The sequence below is a fragment of the Papio anubis genome, chromosome 20 (assembly GCF_008728515.1).
Source record: "Papio anubis isolate 15944 chromosome 20, Panubis1.0, whole genome shotgun sequence".
Classification (NCBI taxonomy): domain Eukaryota; kingdom Metazoa; phylum Chordata; class Mammalia; order Primates; family Cercopithecidae; genus Papio; species Papio anubis.
In genome coordinates, this window is record NC_044995.1 from 19895093 (window position 1) to 19915895 (window position 20803).

At 41.2% G+C, this 20803-nt stretch overlaps 1 protein-coding gene across 12 annotated transcripts; it reads left to right on the forward strand.

Moving 5' to 3' along the window:
• Nucleotides 1–2581: 2581 nt before the first annotated feature.
• On the forward strand, nucleotides 2582–19578 carry ZNF260 (zinc finger protein 260). 12 transcript variants are annotated; one of them, XR_004180305.1, is made up of 4 exons: nucleotides 2582–4009; nucleotides 6851–7070; nucleotides 12716–12843; nucleotides 13828–13846. XR_004180305.1 is itself a non-coding variant. In XM_021930317.2 (4 exons), the coding sequence occupies exon 4, from the start codon at nucleotides 16744–16746 to the stop codon at nucleotides 17980–17982; it is 1239 nt and encodes a 412-aa protein (XP_021786009.2). In that variant the 5' UTR covers nucleotides 3561–4009; nucleotides 6851–7070; nucleotides 12716–12843; nucleotides 16281–16743; the 3' UTR covers nucleotides 17983–19578. The 12 variants fall into 12 exon arrangements, 8 of the variants coding, with proteins under 8 accessions (XP_003915451.3, XP_021786009.2, XP_009192505.3 ...); XR_004180306.1 differs by having other exon boundaries at nucleotides 2584–4009; nucleotides 12759–12843; nucleotides 13828–13842; XM_021930317.2 differs by lacking the exon at nucleotides 13828–13846 and adding an exon at nucleotides 16281–19578 and having other exon boundaries at nucleotides 3561–4009.
• The last annotated feature ends 1225 nt before the right edge of the window (nucleotides 19579–20803 follow it).

Below are 20803 nucleotides of genomic sequence, written 5' to 3' on the forward strand. Positions count from 1 at the left end.
GCACCAGAGGCAGAAGTTGCAGTGAGCCAAGAGTGCACCACTGCACTCCAGTGTGTGCAACAGCAAGACTCTGTCTCAAAAAAAAAAAAGAAAAGAAATATGTATTAATCAAAATTAATAATCAAGTTTACATGTGAGAAAAATTCATTATATTTTATGCTCTAGATACAGAAACTTAATAATCAAAGAAAACAATAATCAAAGCAGGGAATATCTTTCACCCCACATCAAAAGTCCTATGGATGATGAAGACCTTATCCTGAGTTTGAAGAATGTTGGCTTATCATACCCCTTGGTGCACCTCTTCCCTATCCCAGAGGTAGAGTTAACACAGAGTAATCTCAGAGAGTAACAGAAACCTAAGGCAATCTGGGCATGTTTCCTCTGTGTAACCAAAAAGAAACTAAGTAGCACTGCTATCATTTATTAACTACTTACTATTCTTTCATTAATCAAAGATTTACTGAGAGCCACCTATGTGCTAGCCATTGTAAATGCTGAAGATGGAACAACTACAAAAGACAAGTTCCTTCTTTCACAAGCTTGAGTCTAGTTACAATGAAGAAAATTAAAGTGCAACTACACATTTCATGCATATATAGGTAGAATACACATATTTTCTAATCAAATTGCTTTTTTTTTTTTTTTTTTTTTGAGACGGAGTCTCGCTCTGTCGCCCAGGCTGGAGGGCAGTGGCGCGATCTCGGCTCACTGCAAGCTCCGCCTCCCAGGTTCACGCCATTCTCCTGCCTCAGCCTCCTGGAGTAGCTGGGACTACAGACGCCCACCACCTCGCCCGGCTAGTTTTTTTGTATTTTTTTAGTAGAGACGGAGTTTCACCATGTTAGCCAGGATGGTCTCGATCTCCTGACCTTGTGATTCGCCCCTCTCGGCCTCCCAAAGTGCTGGGATTACAGCCTTGAGCCACCACGCCCAGCCCCAAATTGCTTTCACACAACATATATAATTTATAATCCTCTATTTTCATTTAATATGACATTGTAAACTCTCATCCCCTTCCTTCCATTATAAATGCATGGTTATGGCCAGGTGCGGTGGCTCACACCTGTAATCCCAGCACTTTGGGAGGCCGAGGCAGGTGGGTCACCTGAGGTCAGGAGTTTGAGACCAGCCTGGTCAACATGGTGAAACCCCGTGTCTTCTAAAAATACAAAAATTATCCATGCATGGTGGTGCACGCCTGTAGTCCCAGCTACTCAGGAGGCTGAGACAGGAGCATCGTTTGAACCCAGGAGGCAGAGGTTGCCGTGAGCTGAGACTGTGCCACTGCACTCCAGACTGGGCAACAGAGCAAGACTCTGTCTGAAAAAAACCAGAAAACAAAAAATACATGGTTACGAGACAGCTGCTCTGCATGTAGCACGATATCCACATTCCAGACAGAAAGGGGGAAAAGAATGCATGCGCACCGAGACTGCCCCACACCATCCCCACACCTTTAAAGAACTGCCTGAGGGGCCAGGCGCAGTAGCTCATGCCTGTAACCCCAGTACTTTGGGAGGCTGATGCAGGTGGATCACCTGAGGTCAGAAGTTTGAGACCAGCCTGGCCAACATGGTGGAACCCTTGTCGCTACTAAAAATACAAAAATTAGCCGGGCATGGTGGCGGGCGCCTGTAATCCCAACTACTCAGGAGCCTGAGGCAGGAGAACTGCTTGAACCTGGGAGACAGAGGTTGCAGTGAGCCGAGATCATGCTACTTGCACTCCAACCTGGGTGACTGAGTGGAGACTCCGTCTCAAAAAAAAGAAAAAAGAAAAGAACTGTCTGAGAAGCCCAATCTAAGAACTTTAACTTACGTCAACAGGAGAAGCTAGAACATGTAGAGTTTGGGTTTTTTTTTGTTGGTTTTCTGTTTTTCTTTAAGCAGAGCAAACAAACAAGATCAAGACTTTTATAGCGATAAAGAAGGGAATGGATATTGGGTTAGCCACATATGTGGCAAAACAATGAACAGTATCTACAATTTAATATATTATTAAATAGCTTTCAATTGTGTAGGAAGTTAAAATGTCACTTATAACATTAGATACATGTCAATATGTGCATATACAAATATGTGTATTTGTATATATATGCATATATATCTACATATGTATATAGGTAAAACCAAACTAGGCATACATGATAAACTGAACCATTTGCTATATTAATAAGATAAAATTAGGAAGATATTTCCAAAGAGAAACATCAGATTCCAGGTTACTTGATAAGCCCTTTTAGGCATTTGCTAAGGGAAAAAAAAAAAAAAAAAAATCAGCCGGTCACCGTGGCTCATGCCTGTAATCCCAGCACTTTGGGAGGCCGAAGCGGGCAGATCACGAGGTCAGGAGTTCGAGACTAGCCTGGCCAACATAGTGAAGCCCCGCCTCTACTAAAAATACAAAGAAAAAAAAATTAGCCGGGCGTGGTGACCCGCACCTGTAAGCCTAGCTACTCGGGAGGTTGAGGAAGGAGAATCGCTTGAACCTGGGAGGCAGAGGTTGCAGTGAGCCGAGATCGCCCCACTGCACACCAGTTCGGGCGACAGTGCGAGACTCCGTCTCAAAAAAAAAAAAAAAAAATCATGTCCTGGAAAAACAAAGCATTTTAGGAACAAAGAGAAAACTTCAAGGCACCTTAAACATGGCTTTTAGATATCACAACCATTATTTCCTCTCCTCTGGGGAACCTCTCTTGGAGGACATAAATGAGAAGGGAAAAGACAATACACCTCCCCTGGTGCCCAAATGACAACACCAGAGCTCACTCTGCGTTCCCCTCCCCCGCCATGGAGGGCTACCAGAGGAAACTGGGGCTTCCAACTCAAACTCAGTGTCATAGAAAAATCCCCTTTACTATAACGGGACCGAGGTGTCTTCTGCTGTCATATATGACTATGTGTGACATTTGGTCAAAGACACACAAACACAGTCTCAACTCCACGCACACACAGTGCTTGACAGTCACACACCCACCACTGGATACAAAGTCACAAGCACCCACCCTCCATATTCCCACACAAGGACAGAGTCACAACTACACAAGTACGAAGCCCCCTATATCTGCACACAGACGAACATATGGTCACAGAGTCACAATCACACACCCACCGCGGGCGCACAATCACAGCTAACCCACACCCTCACACAGCGTTACACAGTCACACATTAACAGTCCTAATCCAGGGACTCACGGGACACCCACAGAGTCCTCCCCACATCCGTACACAAGGTGTCACACACAGTCACAATCACACACATCCTGTGCTAGGACATACAATCACAAAATCACAATTTCACAACCGCCCTTCCTCGGCCCGTTCCGCCTGAACAGACTTAATACTCAGTCTCAACCCCCGCACCGGATTCTAGACGCTTCACCTCCAACCTCCCCCGGATCATGTAGTCTCCGAGAGGACCCGCTCAGAGCCCAGCACCTGGGTCGCTCGCACCTCTCCACGGAGTCGCGGGAGTCTCGAGGGGAAGGACCGAGAGCGCGGCGCCTTCTGGGAAATGTAGTTCAGCGCCACGCCCACGATGGGCAAGATGGCGCTCGGCTTGAGCCTAGCCAAAGGGATTACCCTCATTCCCGAACCGTGTCTGAGAGTCTCCTGGGGGTCCTGGCTTAGTATCGCACCGTGGCTCTTACATGAAGTCAGTACAGCGTGTTTAAGCTGATCTTACACCTGTGGCACACCACTACCCAGTCCCAGGGATGGAGTAAACCAAGACTCGGCCTTACACCCCGCGCCGGCCAGGGAGACAGTCCCACAGCTCCAGCGGAGGAAAGAAAGTTCGCGCGAAAAGCAGACTCAAACCGCTGAACCTTCTGGGAAATGTAGTCTACCCTCAAAAGAGTAGCACGGAGGACGGGCCAAGATCTGTAGCTTCCGTCCGGTTCTGAGCCTGGGCCTGGCCCAGCCCAGGAGACCTCTGGGAGCGCTGCCCGCCGAAGGAGTGCGCAGGCGCGGACTCTCCGACTCGCCATGGTGGTCTTTGTCTGCCGGTGAGTTGGTTTCGGCTCTGTGGGACTTGGGTTTCTGGACACTGAAACGGGCCAGGGACGCTGGAGGGGAGGATTTGCAGTGCCTGCGACGGGACTGGGGAGTGTGGAGGGGAGGAATCGCATTCTGTGATGTGCGGTGATCAGAGCTTGTGTGGCTGGGGGCAGGGGTACAGTAGGAAACGGGTGGGTTCACGGGTGGGTGACCGAGGGTGTGAGGGAGTGTTGAGGGTTGCAGAGTTAGTGAGAAACTGGTTCCAAGTTTGTGAGGATGGACAGATGGCTTTGTGAGGTAGTAACCTCTAAGCCTCACTTTTCTCATTTCTAAAATAATACAGATGCGTTTTCTGGAAAATAGGAAAGGGAAAAGGCTAAGGAATTGAGCGGATAAGTACTTTTAAACGTGATTTTTATATAAAAGCAGACCTATTGTGGAGTAGAAAACAAAATCAGCATTACCTTTCCATTTTTTTTTAAAGAGGAAAGATTGCCGAAAAACTTGTTACTGGATGCCTGTACACCCAGTAGGCATTGACTTTTCTTGATACTTTGGAGAAACTTTGGTGCAGTTGCTTAGAGAGACCCTGAACTAAGGAATATCTTTAAGAGTTTCTAAGGAATATCCTCACTAGTTTCCACTAGTGCAGACAGCACAGAATTGGGAAGCTACTTGTCCTGCAGAGGTCAAGAAACTCCCTAGTTCGTCAATGAGGGCAGCAATCTGACTCCTAATTTAATCAGGGTTTCCCCAGCCTTTTGTAAATATAGGGGAAATTTTTTTCTTCTATATATAAAGATAGAAGTATTCTATCTTAAAGTATCTTGTCACACTTATTCTTAACATATTTTTCAATAAAATAAAAAAGTAACAGTGTTAATAGTTTTGAAATACACAGAAAAAGTAAAAGATACAAAGAAGACGACTTAGTTTCTGCTTTTCCTCTAACTATTGGTGTTTCTAAGTTTCTGGCCTTGATCATCTTTTCACCTCTAAGTACTCCTATCAGCAACAATATTACGCTGCCATGGCTTCATCTAATGCAGTGACTAATAAATATCTGTTTCTACTGGAGGCTTGTCCTGAGCTCCTGATCCATATTATCTAATTCCCCAATGTACAGTCCATCTGGAAGTTGCACCGGAACTTCAAGCTCTTTATGTCTGAAGTGTGATACTGATAGCTCCTTCTTCCTGCAGTCTGCCTCCATCTATTTCCCCTCTGTACCTGTTTCAGCAATTCATAGCACGGGCTAGCCAGGTTCTAAGTCTCTCACATCTTAGAGAAGGCTTCTGAGTAAGTTTTCTCCTTTCATTTGTTATATCCCATTACAAATTGTAAACCTAGGTTTCTCAGCACACATAATCGTAAATGTATATGTTTGCTGAATCAGTGAATGAGCATACAGTCAGCCCTCTGTATCTGTAGGTTCTGCTTCCACGGATTCAACAAACATGAATCATAACTGTTGTTAAGCTTGCGATGGTTGTGTCTGTACTGCACATGTACAGATTTTTTTTCTTGTCATGATTCCCTGAACAATATAGTACAACAACTATTTACCAGGCATTTATGTTGTATTAGGTATGATAAGTAATTTGGAGATAATTTTAAAGTATATGGGAGGATGTGCATAGGTTATATGTAAATATACTTCCATATACTTTATTTTTATTTTTTTGAGATGGAGTCTCATTCTGTCACCCACGCTGGAGTGTGGTGGTGCAATCTTGGCTCACTGCAACCTCCGTCTCCTGGGTTCAAGTGATTCTCCTGCTTCAGGCTCCCAAGTAGCTGGGGTACAGGTAATTTTTTTTTACCACCATGCCTAGCTAATTTTTTAATTTTTAGTAGAGACGGGGTTTCACCATCTTGGCCAGCCTGGTCTCGAACTCCTGACCTCAGGTGGTCCACCTGCCTCAGCCTCCCAAAGTGCTGGGATTATAGGGATGAGCCACCACGCCTGGCTTTATATTTAAAGTATAAGGGACTTGAGCATCTGCAGATTTTGGTATCCACAGTGATCCTGGAACCAATGCCGTGTGATATCAAGGGAAGACTATTATTGTAGGATACTTACATATTTAACTTCTAGTTAATCTAAATAAAATATTAGTCCTCTAAATTTTTTAGAGCTCTGACTTATAAATACCATCAGAATAATTTCTTATATTTTTTCCATATCACTCAAGGTTAGTTACTTCATATTTATGAGAAAAGTGTTATGGGGAAAAATTATATTCAAAAATGTGACTTCAGTCAGGAGCAAGGTCACAAGTGACACCTGCTCAAAGGAACCTGTACAGGTTGTGATGTGGATAACTTTGGCATCTTAGTCTCTCATAGTTTCTCTGTGTAACCTAAATTCTGAGAATAAAGTCCCTTCTGTTTCTCATTTTTGAAATGTTTAGAGCTTTTTTTTTTTTCTTCCTTGAGACAGAGTCTCCCACTGTCGCCTAGGCTAGAGTACAGTGGCATGATCTTGGCTCATTGCAACCTCTGTCTCCTGGCTTCAAGTGATTCTCCTGCCTCAGCCTCCTGAGTAGCCAGGATTACAGGTGCCCACCACCCCGCCTGGCTAATTTTTGTATTTTTAGTAGAGATGGGGTTTCACCGTGTTGGCCAGGCAGGTCTTGAACTCCTGACCTCAAGTGATCTGCCCACCTCGGCCTCCCAAAGTGCTGAGATTACAGACGTGAGCTTCCATGCCCGGCCACTGAAATGTGTAGAGTTTTTGAATGGCATAATGGATCTGGGCTGAGATGCTATGTACAAATACTCTTTTCCTGTTTGCTCGCATGTAGGTCAAAGCCAAAGACTCATCATTACTTTGTTCTTTTTCACAGGCTTGCTTCCTTGTACATCCTCAGGAGCTGCAAAACCTCTTAGAGTTCTAAGGGCTCTGCCTGAATTTTGAGATGCTGCTTTGTTCCCCAACTATAACATCCAAGTCCAGTGTCATTTTTCTTCTCACAAGTTTAAAGTCAACACTTAAAAGAAGAACAGCAACAGGTGATTGAGAAAGAAATGTGAAGAAGGTTCTCTGTGTGAGTAAGCAAGAAGCTGGTAGGTATGAATGGGATAAAGACTTACTGCAGTTATTCAGTGAGAGTTTGTAGCCTCAGCCTCTGAGTTGTTGTGGGTTTTTGTTGTTGTTGTTGTTGTTGTTTTGAGATTTTCGTACTAGCCTTTTAGAGTGACTGTTGCTGGGAGTTCTTTAGATACCTAAATGACATTTCCAGACTGTCTTCCTGAATCTATGCATCCCTTTTATCAGATTCTAGAGGACTGATTGCTCTGTTCTGGATGCCAGTCACTCTACATCATTTGCAGTCTCACATTTACGATTTTTCACAGCCTCAATTTCACTTTTCTTCCTTTCACTAACATTCTCCATTTTTCACTTTTCCCTGTATGCCTAGATGCATTTCCTTAAGCATTCAGTCCTTCATAGATCTGTTAGCTTTCAAAAACTAGCATGTAAGCTCTTTTCTTTAAAATGTAATCTTTCTGTGTACAGCTATTATGTATCAGTTTAAAAATTTTTGAAAACTAGCAAGTAGATTCTTTACGTTTTAACTTTCTGTCATTCTTTCTCCTTCCATTGTTATATTCCTCAGAATTGAATTTTACTTCCTTACTCTTGTTTTCCATTGTCTTCCTACCTCCAGCCATCATAGTCCAGCGCTGCGTCACCTCCTGCTTTTTAACAATATTGCAGGCTTGGGGATTAGTGCTGACTTCCTATTAGTTCATTTCGCTGTTAATTTTAAAAAGAAATAATAATGGCTGGGCGCGGTGGCTCATGCCTGTAATCCCAGTACTTTGAGAGGCTGTGGCAGGCAGATCACGAGGTCAGGAGTTCGAGACCAGCCTGACCAACATGGTGAAACCCCATCTCTGCTAAAAGTACAAAAATTAACCTGGCGAGGTGGCACACGCCTGTAATCACAGCTACTCAGGAGCCAGAGGCAGGAGAATCACTTGAACCCGGGAGGCGGAGGTTGCAGTGAGCCGGCATCACGCCACTGCACTCCAGCCTGGGCGACAGAGTGAGACTCCATCTCAAAAAAAAAAAAAACTATTATTATCAAAATGTGATATATTTCCTTTTTGTTTTTGTTTTTGAGTGCGAGTCTGGCTGTAAGCCCAGGCTGGGTGATGGCGGATCTCAGCTCGCAGCTCGCCTCGGGTTCGCCATTCTCCTGCCTCAGCCCTCCATGTAGCTGGAGCTGGCGCCGCCACCTAAGCCCGGCTAATTTGGCTTGAAGCAGAGGCGAGTTTCACGATGTTCAGGATGGTCACCGATCTCCTGACCTTGTGATCGCCCTCTACGGCTTACTCCCAAAGTCAGGATCTGAAACTTGAACCACAGCGCTCCGGCAAATAATATATACTTGATAGAAAATTAAAACAATTGGATATGTCTCTTCATTCCTCACCTTCAATTCCGTTTCCCAGAAGCAGCCACTGTTAACAGTGTCTGCTATATGCTTCTAAATGTTTTTATGAGGATACAAAAAGGCTCTCAAGTAGAGCAGTGATATGATTTGACTATGACAAGATTACTGTGGCTGCTGTGTTGAGAATTGTAAAGAGGTGAAAGCTAAAATAGCAAGACTGGTAAGGAGGCTGTTAAATAATCCAGGCAAGACATGTGGCTTAGACCTTGGTGGTCACAGAGAGGATTGTCCAAAATAGCCAGTAAGCACGAGGTTGTAAAGACTGTGTAATCTGACAGAAAGAGAAATGTTTTTTGAGCAACAAGGAGAATGAGATTGCTATTTGAAGAGATGAGAAGAATTTGAGAGGAGTTGGTTTGGGAGCTGCAGCAAGAGTTTGAATGGGGCAGGGTAAGTGAGATCACTATTAGACATCCAAGTGGAAATGTTGAGTAGTCAGTTGGATATTTGAATTGGTTGTTGAGGAGAGAGGTCCAGGCTGGTGATTAATATTTGTTAGGCATCTCAGATTCATGATACTTAAAGCAATAAGAAGCGCACTAATCACAGTAAAGCTAAGTGATTATAATAAACCTCAAAGTGCCAGTTTAAGGAATGTAGGAATTGATTTCTTGGTCACATAATACTCATGTAGTGAATAGTCTGGATTTGCGTGCTAACTTTGGTGCTTATGGTCCCTGAAGGATATGGATTCCTCCCAGGTTCTCTCTTTATTATCTGGTTGTGGTTGGAGCTGGATCAACAATGCATCCTGGTTTCAGCCAGATAGAAGATGGAGGAATTGCTACGCTAGGGCAGGAGTTCAGCAAACTTTTTCTGTAAAGAGCCAGATGGTTAATATTTAAGTCTTTGTAGGCTACAGGGTCTCCATTGCAGCTACTCAACTCTAGCGTTATACTGTGAAAGTAGTCATGGACGAGAAAATAAATAAAGATGGCTATGTTCCAGAAAGACTTTTAGTTTGCCAACCTTGTGATGTTTTTGTTTTTGTTTATTTTATTTTATTTTTATTTATTTATTTATTTATTTTGAGATGGAGTTTCACTCTTGTTGCCCAGGCCAGAGTGCAATGGTGCAATCTCGGCTCACTACGACCTCCACCTCCCACGTTCAAATAATTCTCCTGCCTTGGCCTCCTGAGTAGCTGGCATTACAGGAACACATCACCATGCCCAGCTAACTTTTTATATTTCTAGTAGAGACAGGGTTTCACTATGTTGGCCAGGCTGGTCTCGAACTCATGATCTCAGGTGATCCACTTGCCTCTGCCTCCCAAAGTGCTGGGATTACAGGCGTGAGCCACCACACCTGGCGCCAACCCTTGTTTTAACAGGTCACTATTTACATAGAATACAATTAAGAGTTTGCTTACCATTAGAGCATTTTGACTTCTATTTCGAAAGCTTTTATTTTTTTATTTTTTTGAGATGGAGTCTCACACTGTCACCGGGGTGGAGTGCAGTGGCACAGTCTTGGCTCATGGCAACCTCTGCCTCCGAGGTTCAAGTGATTCTCCTGCCTCACCCTCCCAAGTAGCTGGGATTACAGGCGCCCACCACCATGCCTCGCTACTTTTTTGTATTTTCAGTAGAGACGGGGTTTCACTGTGTTGGCCAGACTGGTCTCAAACTCCTGACCTTGTGATATGCCTGCCTCAACCTCCCAAAGTGCTGGGAATACAGGCGTGAGCCAACGCACCTGCCCTTATTTTATTTTTTGAGACAGAGTCTTGCTGTGTCACCCAGGCTGGAGTGCAGTGGTACAATCCTGGCTCACTGCAACCTCTGCTTCCCGGGTTCAAGCGATTCTTTTGCCTCAGCCTCCTGAGTAGCTGGAATTTACAGGTGCCCACCACCATGCCTAGCTAATTTTTATATTTTTAGTAGAGACAGAGTTTTACCATGTTGACCAGGCTGGTCTCGAACTCCTGACCTCAGGTGATCTGCCTGCCTCATCCTCCCCAAGTGCTGGGATTACAGGTGTGAGCCACTGCGCCCAGTCCTGAGAATATTTTTTAAACCATGGGATAAATGTTGAAAGAACCATTTTACTTGGCATTCTGATGATGTTTTCTAGTTTAGTTCAGCATTGTCATTTACAGTATTAAAAATTCAATTCTGATAAGTGTGTGAAGGATGTAGGGTTTTAATTACAAAGGAGATATAATTTTGAATTTTCTTTTGGATTGTTTGGAATATAATAGCATAAGTCCTGATCTGTTATGCATCATACCAATTTTCATGAATTTTTTAAAAGTAATTGGAAAACTTTAAATAAATAATACCACTATCTAATCAAAGTTTAGTAAAATTCACATACTAAGCCATCTATGCCTTGGACTTTAAGGAGCAAGTGCTCTATTTTTTCCTTCTTCTTTCTTTTTTTCAAGACAAGGTCTTGCTCGGTCTCCCAGGCTGGAGTGCAGTGGCATGATCACAGCTCACTGCAGCCTTGAACTCCTAACTCAAGTAATCCTCCCACCTCAACCTTCTGAGCAGCTGAGACTACAGGCGCCTGCCACTGTGCCCACCTAATTTTTAAATTGTTTGTAGAGACAGGGTCTCACGGTGTTGGCCAGGCTGGTGTTTTTTTTTTTTTTTTTTTTGAGACAGAATCTCGCTCTGTCACCCAGGCTGGGGTGCAGTGGGGCAATCTCGGCTCACTGCAACCTTTGCCTCCCGCGTTTGAGTAATTCTTCTGCCTCAGCCTCCCGAGTAGCTGGGACTACAGGTGCCCGCCACCACGCCTGGCTAATTTTTTTTTTTTTTTTTTTTGTATTTTTAGTACAGACTGGGTTTCACCACGTTAGCCAGAATGGTCTTGATCTCCTGACTTCGTGATCTGCCTGCCTTGGCCTCCCAAAGTGCTGGGATTACACGGGTAAGCCACCACACCCAGCCCTATTTTGTTCTATGTTTATTTTTCTGTTTAGGTTTTCTGTCTTTTCTGGTTTCAGTTTGCATGGGTTATACTTGCTAAGTTTTCTATTTGCATGGGGTTTAACAAAATAGTCTGTACTATCCTTATTTTCTATCTATAGTTATTTCCAAATACCTTTTTCTTTTTTGTTCTTCTTTTAAGTTTTTCCCTAAGAATGCACTCATGAATTTATTATTTCTCTTTTTCTGTTTGTAATACATTAATTTCTTTTTCTTATTTTTACTAATTTTCTGTTTTTCTTTTTTCTTTTTTTTTTTTTTTTGAGACAGAGTCTCACTCTGTTGCCCAGGCTGGAGTGCAGTGGCACAATTGGCTCACTGCAACTTCCTCCTCCAGGGTTCAAGCAATTCTCCGGCCTCACCCTCCCGAGTAGCTGGGATTACAGGTGCGCACCACCACACCCAGCTAATTTGGTATTTTTAGTAGAGATGGGGTTTCACCATGTTGGCCAGGCTGGTCTCAAACTCCTAACCTCAAGTGATCTGCGCACTCGGCCTCCCAAAGTGCTGGGATTACAGGCATGAGCCACCGCGCCCGGTGTGTTTTTCTTATATTTGCTTTTTCTTATGTTAATTACTTTGAGTGCTTATTTTACTACTTTTTAAAAAATGATGTAAGCATTTATGCTAAAACTTCATTCTCCAAGCATTTTTTAAAAATATGTTTTATAGGTTCTGTCATACTTTGTTTTCATGAATAATATTTCTAAATATTCTGCAATTTATTTTAATTTTCTCTGGCCAAGGGTTTGTTCAAACCAATAGGTTTTGAAATTTACAAGTGAAAGGTTTTGTTTTTGTTCTGTCATTTCTATGTGTTGTGTTTTGTTTTTGTTTTTTTGGTCAGAGTATTTTGTCCATCCTTTACTACTTTGTGGAATAATACTATATGGGCTGATTTTAAGAATGTTCTTTGGGCGTTTAAAAAGGTGGTTTATAATCTATTTTCAAGATATAGGATAAACTGATTAATAAAATATGTTATAAATGTGTATACATTTTTCTTTTGATATATATTGTATTTTGTGGATTTGAATTCAGAGGTTGAGAGTGGTTGTTTTCTCGGTTACTAACGGGGTTCTGAAATGGTTACCCCCAGTATGTTATACCCATACTTCCCCTTCTGACTTCTGATACTAGTAAGATCACTGCTCTTTTATTAAAGCATTTGTAAGTATTTACATAACTATAACATTGTAAGCATTGTTGACTGGTAAATCAAATGATTTGCTCTGATTTTGTTTGATTTCTTGTATAACCTTTTGATTTTCTTTGAGTTAATATTTGCCTCTTTGTTTTGTTTGCTTAGTTGTCCATTTTTGTGTTTTGGTTCTTCCCAAACTTTCAAACAGAACTGTAAAACCTAGAAGTCTAGGTTGGAAACAACTTATTGTCAGGATTATCCATTGTCTTGCAATCTGATGCCTTTTTGATGTGGTATGTCTTTTTCTTTTATTTCCTTTTATATGATAAATACTGTTTTGGAACATTTAGGATTCTGTTTTTTGGGGGGTTTTTTTGTTTTTTTTTTTTTTTAACGACAAGGTCTCACTCTTGCCCAAGCTGGAGTTCAATAGTATAATAATAGCTCGCTCCCCTGGGCTCAAGCCATCCTACCATCTCAGCCTCCCCAAGTAGAAGGGAGTACAGGTATATGCCACCACACCCAGATAATGTTTTTTATTTTTAGTAGAGACAATATCACACTGTTGCACAGGCCGGTCTCAAAGTAGGATCCTCTTTTTATCCCTAGCTGGAATTTTGTATTGATGTGCTTTTGCTGGGATCTTTTTAAATGGAATGTTCTTTGTACTCAATGGGCCTGTTAAGTATGTAGACTCATGATTTGTAATTCTGGGAAGTGTTCTTTATTAGTTCTTTGAAAATGTCCTGTACTAATTTTTCCTCATACTTTCTTTGGAACTCCTTTAGTATATGTTGAACCTTCCAGATTCTTCCACTAACCCACTAATGTTCCAGTCATTATACTCTTTTTTTCTCCCTTCTTCCATTCTTCCTTGTTTTATTCTAGGAGATTTTCTAGACTTTCTTTCCCCAACATATTGAATTTTTAAGATCAATTTCATATTGTTTATTTCTAAAAACACCTCTTTATAGAATACTGTTAATATTTCATTGTAGTGATAATAGTAATATCCTAACTTTCCATGATATTAATTGTAGTCTTACATGAGTGAGTTTTTCTGCTCTTTGCCTTGTATTTTGTTTGATCTGGCTTTGATGTTAGGGCTTTCATCAAATGTTTTCTGATCTTTAGCTCTACATTAATTTGTGTACATAAGCAGGGCTTATAAAATGGTGGTTTTCACTGTGCATCAATCAGTAATATAGATATGTTTCTTTAGATGATTCTAAATGTTAATATCTGTAGGTGTTCTCATGGTCCTCTCATTTTTTCAGAAAATAATTCTTCCGGGCCGGGTGCAGTGGCTCATGCCTGTATTCCCAGCACTTTGGGAGGCCAAGGTGGGCAGATCACGAGGTCAGGAGTTCAAGACCAGCCTGGCCAATATGGCGAAACCCTATCTCTAACTAAAAATACAAAAATTAGCTGGGCGTGATGGCAGGCGCCTGTAATCCCAGCTACTCTGGAGGCTGATGCAGGAGAATCCCTTCAACCCGGGAGGCAGAGGTTGCAGTGAGCCAAGCAGCACTCCACTGCACTCCAGCCTGGGCAACAGAGCAAGACTCCGTCTCAAAAAAAAAAAAAAAGGAAAGAAAAAAAGAAAATAATTCTTCCATCATCTGACACCTAGCAACCACCAGCATTCTGGAAATCTAACAGTAGAGGAGCCTCTGTTACACGTATAAACTTTTACTCATTCTTCTCTTCTTACTATGATGCTCTCATTACTTTGCTGGTTGTCACTTAATTTGGAGCCTTTTGGTTTTGTCTGGATGATAAACTTCACATTTCTGTCCAGCTAGGAGAGCTCAGGGCATTAGCTGGTCCTTTCACAGTCATTTTGTAAGCCCTGCCTTCCATTCTTGCCCAGTCTCTCCACTGATAGAGCCTGTCTGTCAATATCTGTGTTACAGACCTGTGAAGCTGGCACCCACATCTGCTGGCTTTTCTTTAAACCACTCAGTTCTGCTGTTAATTTACAGTTCTCTATTTGCTTTCTTTCCAAAATTTCCTAATACTTTTTTTTTTTTTAGAGACAAGGTCATGCTCTGTCACCTAGGCTGGATTGCAATGGCATGATGATAGCATACTGCAGCCTCGAAGTCCTGGGCTCAATCTATCCTCCTACTTCAGCCTCCCAAGTAACTAAGACTACAGGTGTATGCTACTGCACCTCCCTAATTTTTTAAATTTTTGTAGAGATAAAGCCTTGCTGTGCTGCTTAGGCTGATCTCAAACTCTTGGCCTCAAGCAGTCCTCCAGCCTTGGCATCCTAAAGTGCTGGGATTACAGGAATGAGCCACTATCCCTAGTCCTCCTAATACTTTTTGTCCACTGATATCTTCTTAACTTTTTAGTTCTTAAAAGTGTGTGTCCCCTTTCACCCTTTACTGTCATTTTAATGGTGTTTGGGGAAGACATAGAAATAAACACCGTATTTAAAATTTTCTGTTCATTTTATTTTTGTCCTGTCTTCCTATGCTCTCCCAGTCTTTTAAGTATTTGTCCTTTCATCCTGTTTCTCACCTATTCTTTATGTTTTAAAGACCGAGTCGGCTGGGCACAGTGGCTCACACCTGTAATCCCAGCACTTTGGGAGGCCGAGGCGGGCAGATCATGAGGTCAGGAGATTGAGACCATCCTGGCTAATACTGTGAAACCCCATCTCTACTAAAAATACAAAAAATTAGCCGGGCGTGGTGGCGGGCACCTGTAGTCCCAGCTACTCGGGAGGCTGAGGCAGGAGAATGGCTTGAACCCAAGAGGTGGAACTTGCAGTGAGCCGTGATCACGCCACTGCACTCCAGCCTGGGCGACAGAGCAAGACTCCGCCTCAAAAAATAAAATAAAAGACTGAGTCCTGCTCTGTCACCCAGACACTGGCACGATCATAGCTCACTGCAGCCTTGAAATCCTGGGCTTAAGCAATCTGCCCACCTCAACCTCCTCAGTAGCTAGGACTACAGGCACCATACCTGGCTAGTTTTTAAATTTTTTATAGAGACGGGAGTCTCACTATGTTACGCAGGCTGCTCTCAAACTCCTGGCCTCAAGCAATTTTCCTGCCTCACCCTTCCAAAATGCTGGGATTATAGGTATGAACCATCATACTTCGCCTTATTTTCTCTGATTTTACTGATTTATGAAGCGTGCTGGGTTACATTTAAAAGCAGTTAAAATTACACATACCTGGGAACGTTATTTGTATTTGAACTTTATTTTATAATGAGACTAGGCTTGGATAAAGAATCTATTTTACAGCCATGCGCAGTGGCTCATGCCTGTAATCCCAGCACTTTGGGTGGCTGAGGCGGGCGGATCACCTGAAGTCAGGAGTTCCAGACTGGCCTGGCCAACATGGAGAAACCTCGTCTCTACTAAAAATACAAAAATTAGCCAGGCGTGGTGGTGGGCTCCTGTAATCCCAGCTACTCCAGAGGCTGAAGCATGAGAATCGCTTGAACCCAGAAGGCAGAGGTTGCCGTGAGCCAAAGTCACGCCTTGCCCTCCAGCGTGGGTAACAAGAGCAAAATTCCATCTCAATAAAAAAATCTGTTTTACAATAACACATTTCTGAAATCAGATTAATAATGGGAAACTTCAAAGGTGTTAGTGATGTTACGTTGATGATAATGATAACCTAATTTATTGGATATTTATTATGTGCCAGGCACTATATATTTTATTAACTCTTTTTCAATGATGATTTTTTTGTACTTCCTTTTAGAAGAAGCCTGGGAAGTTTATAAACAGATAAAGACGCAACATGAAAGACTTGTAAATTAAGTCTCATCTTTCTCTGTGAAAATACAGACTGAGGAAAAATTTAGGAAACAAAGTATTTCCTCTGAACACAGTCACTGATTCTTCAAGACTACCCTTCTGTGTATGGGACTCAGTTTAAAACAGTTTGAAACATAATTTATAAATAATTTATACCTAAATATGAGAGAAACTGTATAAGAACCATCAAGAATATAAAGAGAATGTTACATTTTATCCCTTTTTGTAATCATCTCATCTCAGGGTAATCAGTGTGAGAAAAGTCTTCCATCATAAATTTAACTTCATTAGATACCCGAGAATTAGTATTGAAAATACACCCTATGAATTTAGTGAATGTGGGAAAGCTTTCATCATTATTACATCTTCTTTGATACTAGGGAAATCTCCTGATTACATTCACATGCATGATAGGCATGTTGGAAAGTCTTCAGCATGAATCAGATCTCCTTCAGCATGATCAAATTCATACTGGAGAGGAACCTTATGAATGTAATGAATGTAGAAAAACCTTTAGCCTGAAGCAAAACCTCCTAGAGCATAAGAACATGCATACTGGAGAGAAATCTCATGAATGTACTGAATGTGGTAAAGTGTGCTCTCGAGTCTCATCCCTTACTCTACACCTTAGAAGTCACACAGGAAAGAAGGCATATAAATGTAATAAATGTGGAAAAGCCTTCGGCCAGAAAGAAAACTTCCTTTCTCATCAGAAACATCACACCGGAGAGAAACCTTATGAATGTGAAAAAGTTTCTATTCAGATGCCAACCGTCATCAGACACCAGAAAAATCATACAGGAACCAAACCCTATGCATGTAAGGAATGTGGCAAAGCCTTTAACGGCAAAGCGTATCTCACTGAGCATGAGAAAATTCATACTGGAGAAAAACCATTTGAATGTAATCAGTGTGGAAGAGCCTTCACCCAGAAGCAATACCTCGTTAAACATCAGAACATCCATACTGGAAAGAAGCCCTTTAAATGTAGTGAGTGTGGAAAAGCTTTTAGCCAGAAGGAAAACCTCATTATACATCAGAGAATCCATACTGGAGAGAAACCTTATGAATGTAAAGGGTGTGGGAAAGCTTTCATTCAGAAGTCAAGCCTCATTAGACACCAGAGAAGTCACACAGGAGAGAAACCTTATACATGTAAGGAATGTGGGAAAGCCTTCAGTGGCAAATCAAATCTCACTGAGCATGAGAAAATTCATATTGGAGAGAAACCCTACAAATGCAATGAATGTGGAACAATCTTCAGGCAGAAGCAATACCTCATTAAACATCACAATATTCATACAGGAGAGAAACCCTATGAATGTAATAAATGTGGAAAAGCCTTCTCTCGAATCACATCACTTATTGTACACGTGAGAATTCATACGGGTGATAAGCCTTATGAGTGTAAGGTCTGTGGGAAAGCCTTCTGTCAAAGCTCATCTCTCACTGTGCATATGAGAAGCCATACAGGTGAGAAACCCTATGGTTGTAATGAATGTGGGAAAGCCTTTTCTCAGTTCTCAACCCTTGCTCTGCACATGAGAATCCATACTGGTGAAAAACCTTATCAATGTAGTGAATGTGGGAAAGCTTTCAGCCAAAAGTCACATCACATTAGACACCAGAGAATTCATACTCATTAAAGTTCTCTATGAATGCCTTGGATTTAGCAAAACGTTCAGCAGATTTTACACTTAGTAGTGTGTTGGAAAATTCATTTTACATTAAAGTGACATGAATGTGGGAAGTCCTTCAGCAGCAATTCAACACTTAAATACTGTGATGTTTAATAAGTATTATAGTATAAAGAAAACCCATACCCCCAAAACTCCCACAACAAGCATTATCGATGCTCTACTTCTAAGAGTATTCTCATTAAAGTTAGGATCTAATCATGGACACTACTTAATGTGTTCCTGGAAGGCCTACCAGATGCATTAAGAAATAGATAGGAGACGTATAAGGTTTTGAAATTAAGAGACAAAATTATCATTTTTGTGATATGTTTTGCTACGTATATGACTTGTAAAACTAGAATCATCAAAAGTATGTGTTGTTGAAGCAGTCAAACTGAGACAGAATATTGAATTCAGAAATACATGCATGAATATATGGGGAATTGGTAATTGATAGAGGTGGTATCCCAAATTGGTGGGGAAATCATGGATTATTTAAAAAGTAATTGACTCTTCATATGGAAAAATAATAGATCTTTCCCATCATATGTTAAAATATTTTTCTTATGAATTCTAAAAGTACTGAAGACTAAAATGCAAAAAGCAATACTTAATAATATAACAGTTTTATAAGAAAATATTTTTAAAACCTTAGGGCAGGAAAGAATTTCTAAAACATTCCAGAATACCTGGTAGTTCCACTCTTGAGTATGGTAGTCCCCTATTTTCTGCAAGGGATGGACTCTAAGAACCCCAGTGGATACCTGAAACCCAGATAGGACCAAACTCTATGTCTATGTTTTTTTCTTATGTATACATACCTATGATAAAATTTAGTTTACACATTAGACACAGCAAGAGATTTAAAACAATAATAAATATAATGGAACAATTATAACAATATGCTGTAATCATAAAAGTTATGTGAATATGATCTTTCTCAGAATACCTTATTGTACTATTCTCAACTGTTTATGAACTGTGGTGACCACAGGTAACTGAAACCATGGAAAGCAAAACTGTGGATAAGGGGGAACTACTATATATATGCATATACCCAAGAAACACATGAACACAGGGAGTCACATACTGGTCTGTAGCTGTATAACTCATTGCATCATGAGTTATAATAGCCAGAAATTGGGAAACAAATGCCTGTCTCTTGTGAAATAGATGAATAAAATGTGACATAGTAACATAGTAGAATACTCTCTAGCAGTTAAGTGACAAATTAAGTCTATATATTAACAGAAAGATTAAAAAAAAACATTCAAGTGAAGAAAAATGATGAACATACTGTAATGATGCTTTTGTGAATTTGAATAAAATCAACACTAACCAGCCCTAGTACTAAGCATGGTTATAGATAAATTATGTAAAACTAAAGAATGGATTGAAAGGATATGTATGTACTCAATTCCCAAAAGTGGAGTGGTTACCTCTAGGAAGAAAGGAGGTGGAAGGGAAATGTTACCAAGCATGGTAGTTAAAGGATACTTCAATTTTGTATCTATTTCTTATTAAAAAGACATAAACATTCTAAGTAAACTAACAAAATGTTAATTCTGGGTGGTGGTAATATTTGTGTTCATTCTATCATTCATGCTATTTATTTCCTTAAACTTCTGAAAATTAGAAAGTCCAGAGAGGAGTGAGGAAGCTATACATGAAACATTATAAATGGACTTACATTCCTAGTGAGATACTAATATTCTATAGAAGATATTTCTAAAATCATATGAAATAATTTTTAATTGGGGTGGCAACTTAAATGCAATTAAACTAACTCGTGTCACAAGAGTAATCTTTTTTTTTTTTTTTGAGACGGAGTCTCGCGCTGTGTCACCCAGGCTGGAGTGCAGTGGCGCGATCTCGGCTCACTGCAAGCTCCGCCTCCCAGGTTCAGGCCATTCTCCTGCCTCAGCCTCCGAGTAGCTGGGACTACAGGCGCCCGCCACCACGCCCGGCTAGTTTTTTGTATTTTTAGTAGAGACGGGGTTTCACCATGTTAGCCAGGATGGTCTCGATCTCCTGACCTCGTGATCCGCCCGCCTCGGCCTCCCAAAGTGCTGGGATTACAGGCTTGAGCCACCGCGCCCGGCCCACAAGAGTAATCTTTACATAATCTGTATGTAGTTCTAATCTGTATATAGTCTTGGAGGTTATAATTTGCCACAGGTTGATCACATACATTTAAGGATCATATTATTAAATAATATATGCACAGACATGGAGAGAATTAGTTTTCACCAAAACATTTATCAGAAATTTTAATACTCTGCATAACCAGTATTAGCATTATAAATTAGCCACTTTTAAAATGAGAAAACTGTGTCACTCTTAACTTTTTTTTATAAGCCATTGAGTAAAACATTAACTCGTGGATTTCAGCTTCAGTTTTAACTTGCAGACTAAATTTCTTTCACAGTTATGTCAGACACACCCAAGTCAATCCCAACCCCCTTGTTACCTTGGGAAGACAGTGCTGAAAAAGGAGATCTTCCACCTAAACAATGTTCTCTTATTTGAAGCAAATCTTTTTGAGAATTTCTGTTTACTTGATTTCCTTCCACAATAAATTGACAGAGAAAACTACTAATGATTTTTTTTTTTTTTTTTTGAGACGGAGTTTTGTTCTTGTTGCCCAGGCTGCAGTGCAATGGCACAATCTCGGCTCACTGCAACCTCCGCCTCCCAGGTTCAAGTGGTTCTCCTGCCTCAGCCTCCTGAGTAGCTGGGATTACAGGTATGTGCCACCACGCCCGGCTAATTTTGTATTTTCAGTAGA

Excerpts from the sequence above, each read along its gene's own strand:
- ZNF260 (XM_003915402.5), top strand. The coding sequence starts at position 16,744 with ATGATAGGCATGTTGGAAAGTCTTCAGCATGAATCAGATCTCCTTCAG.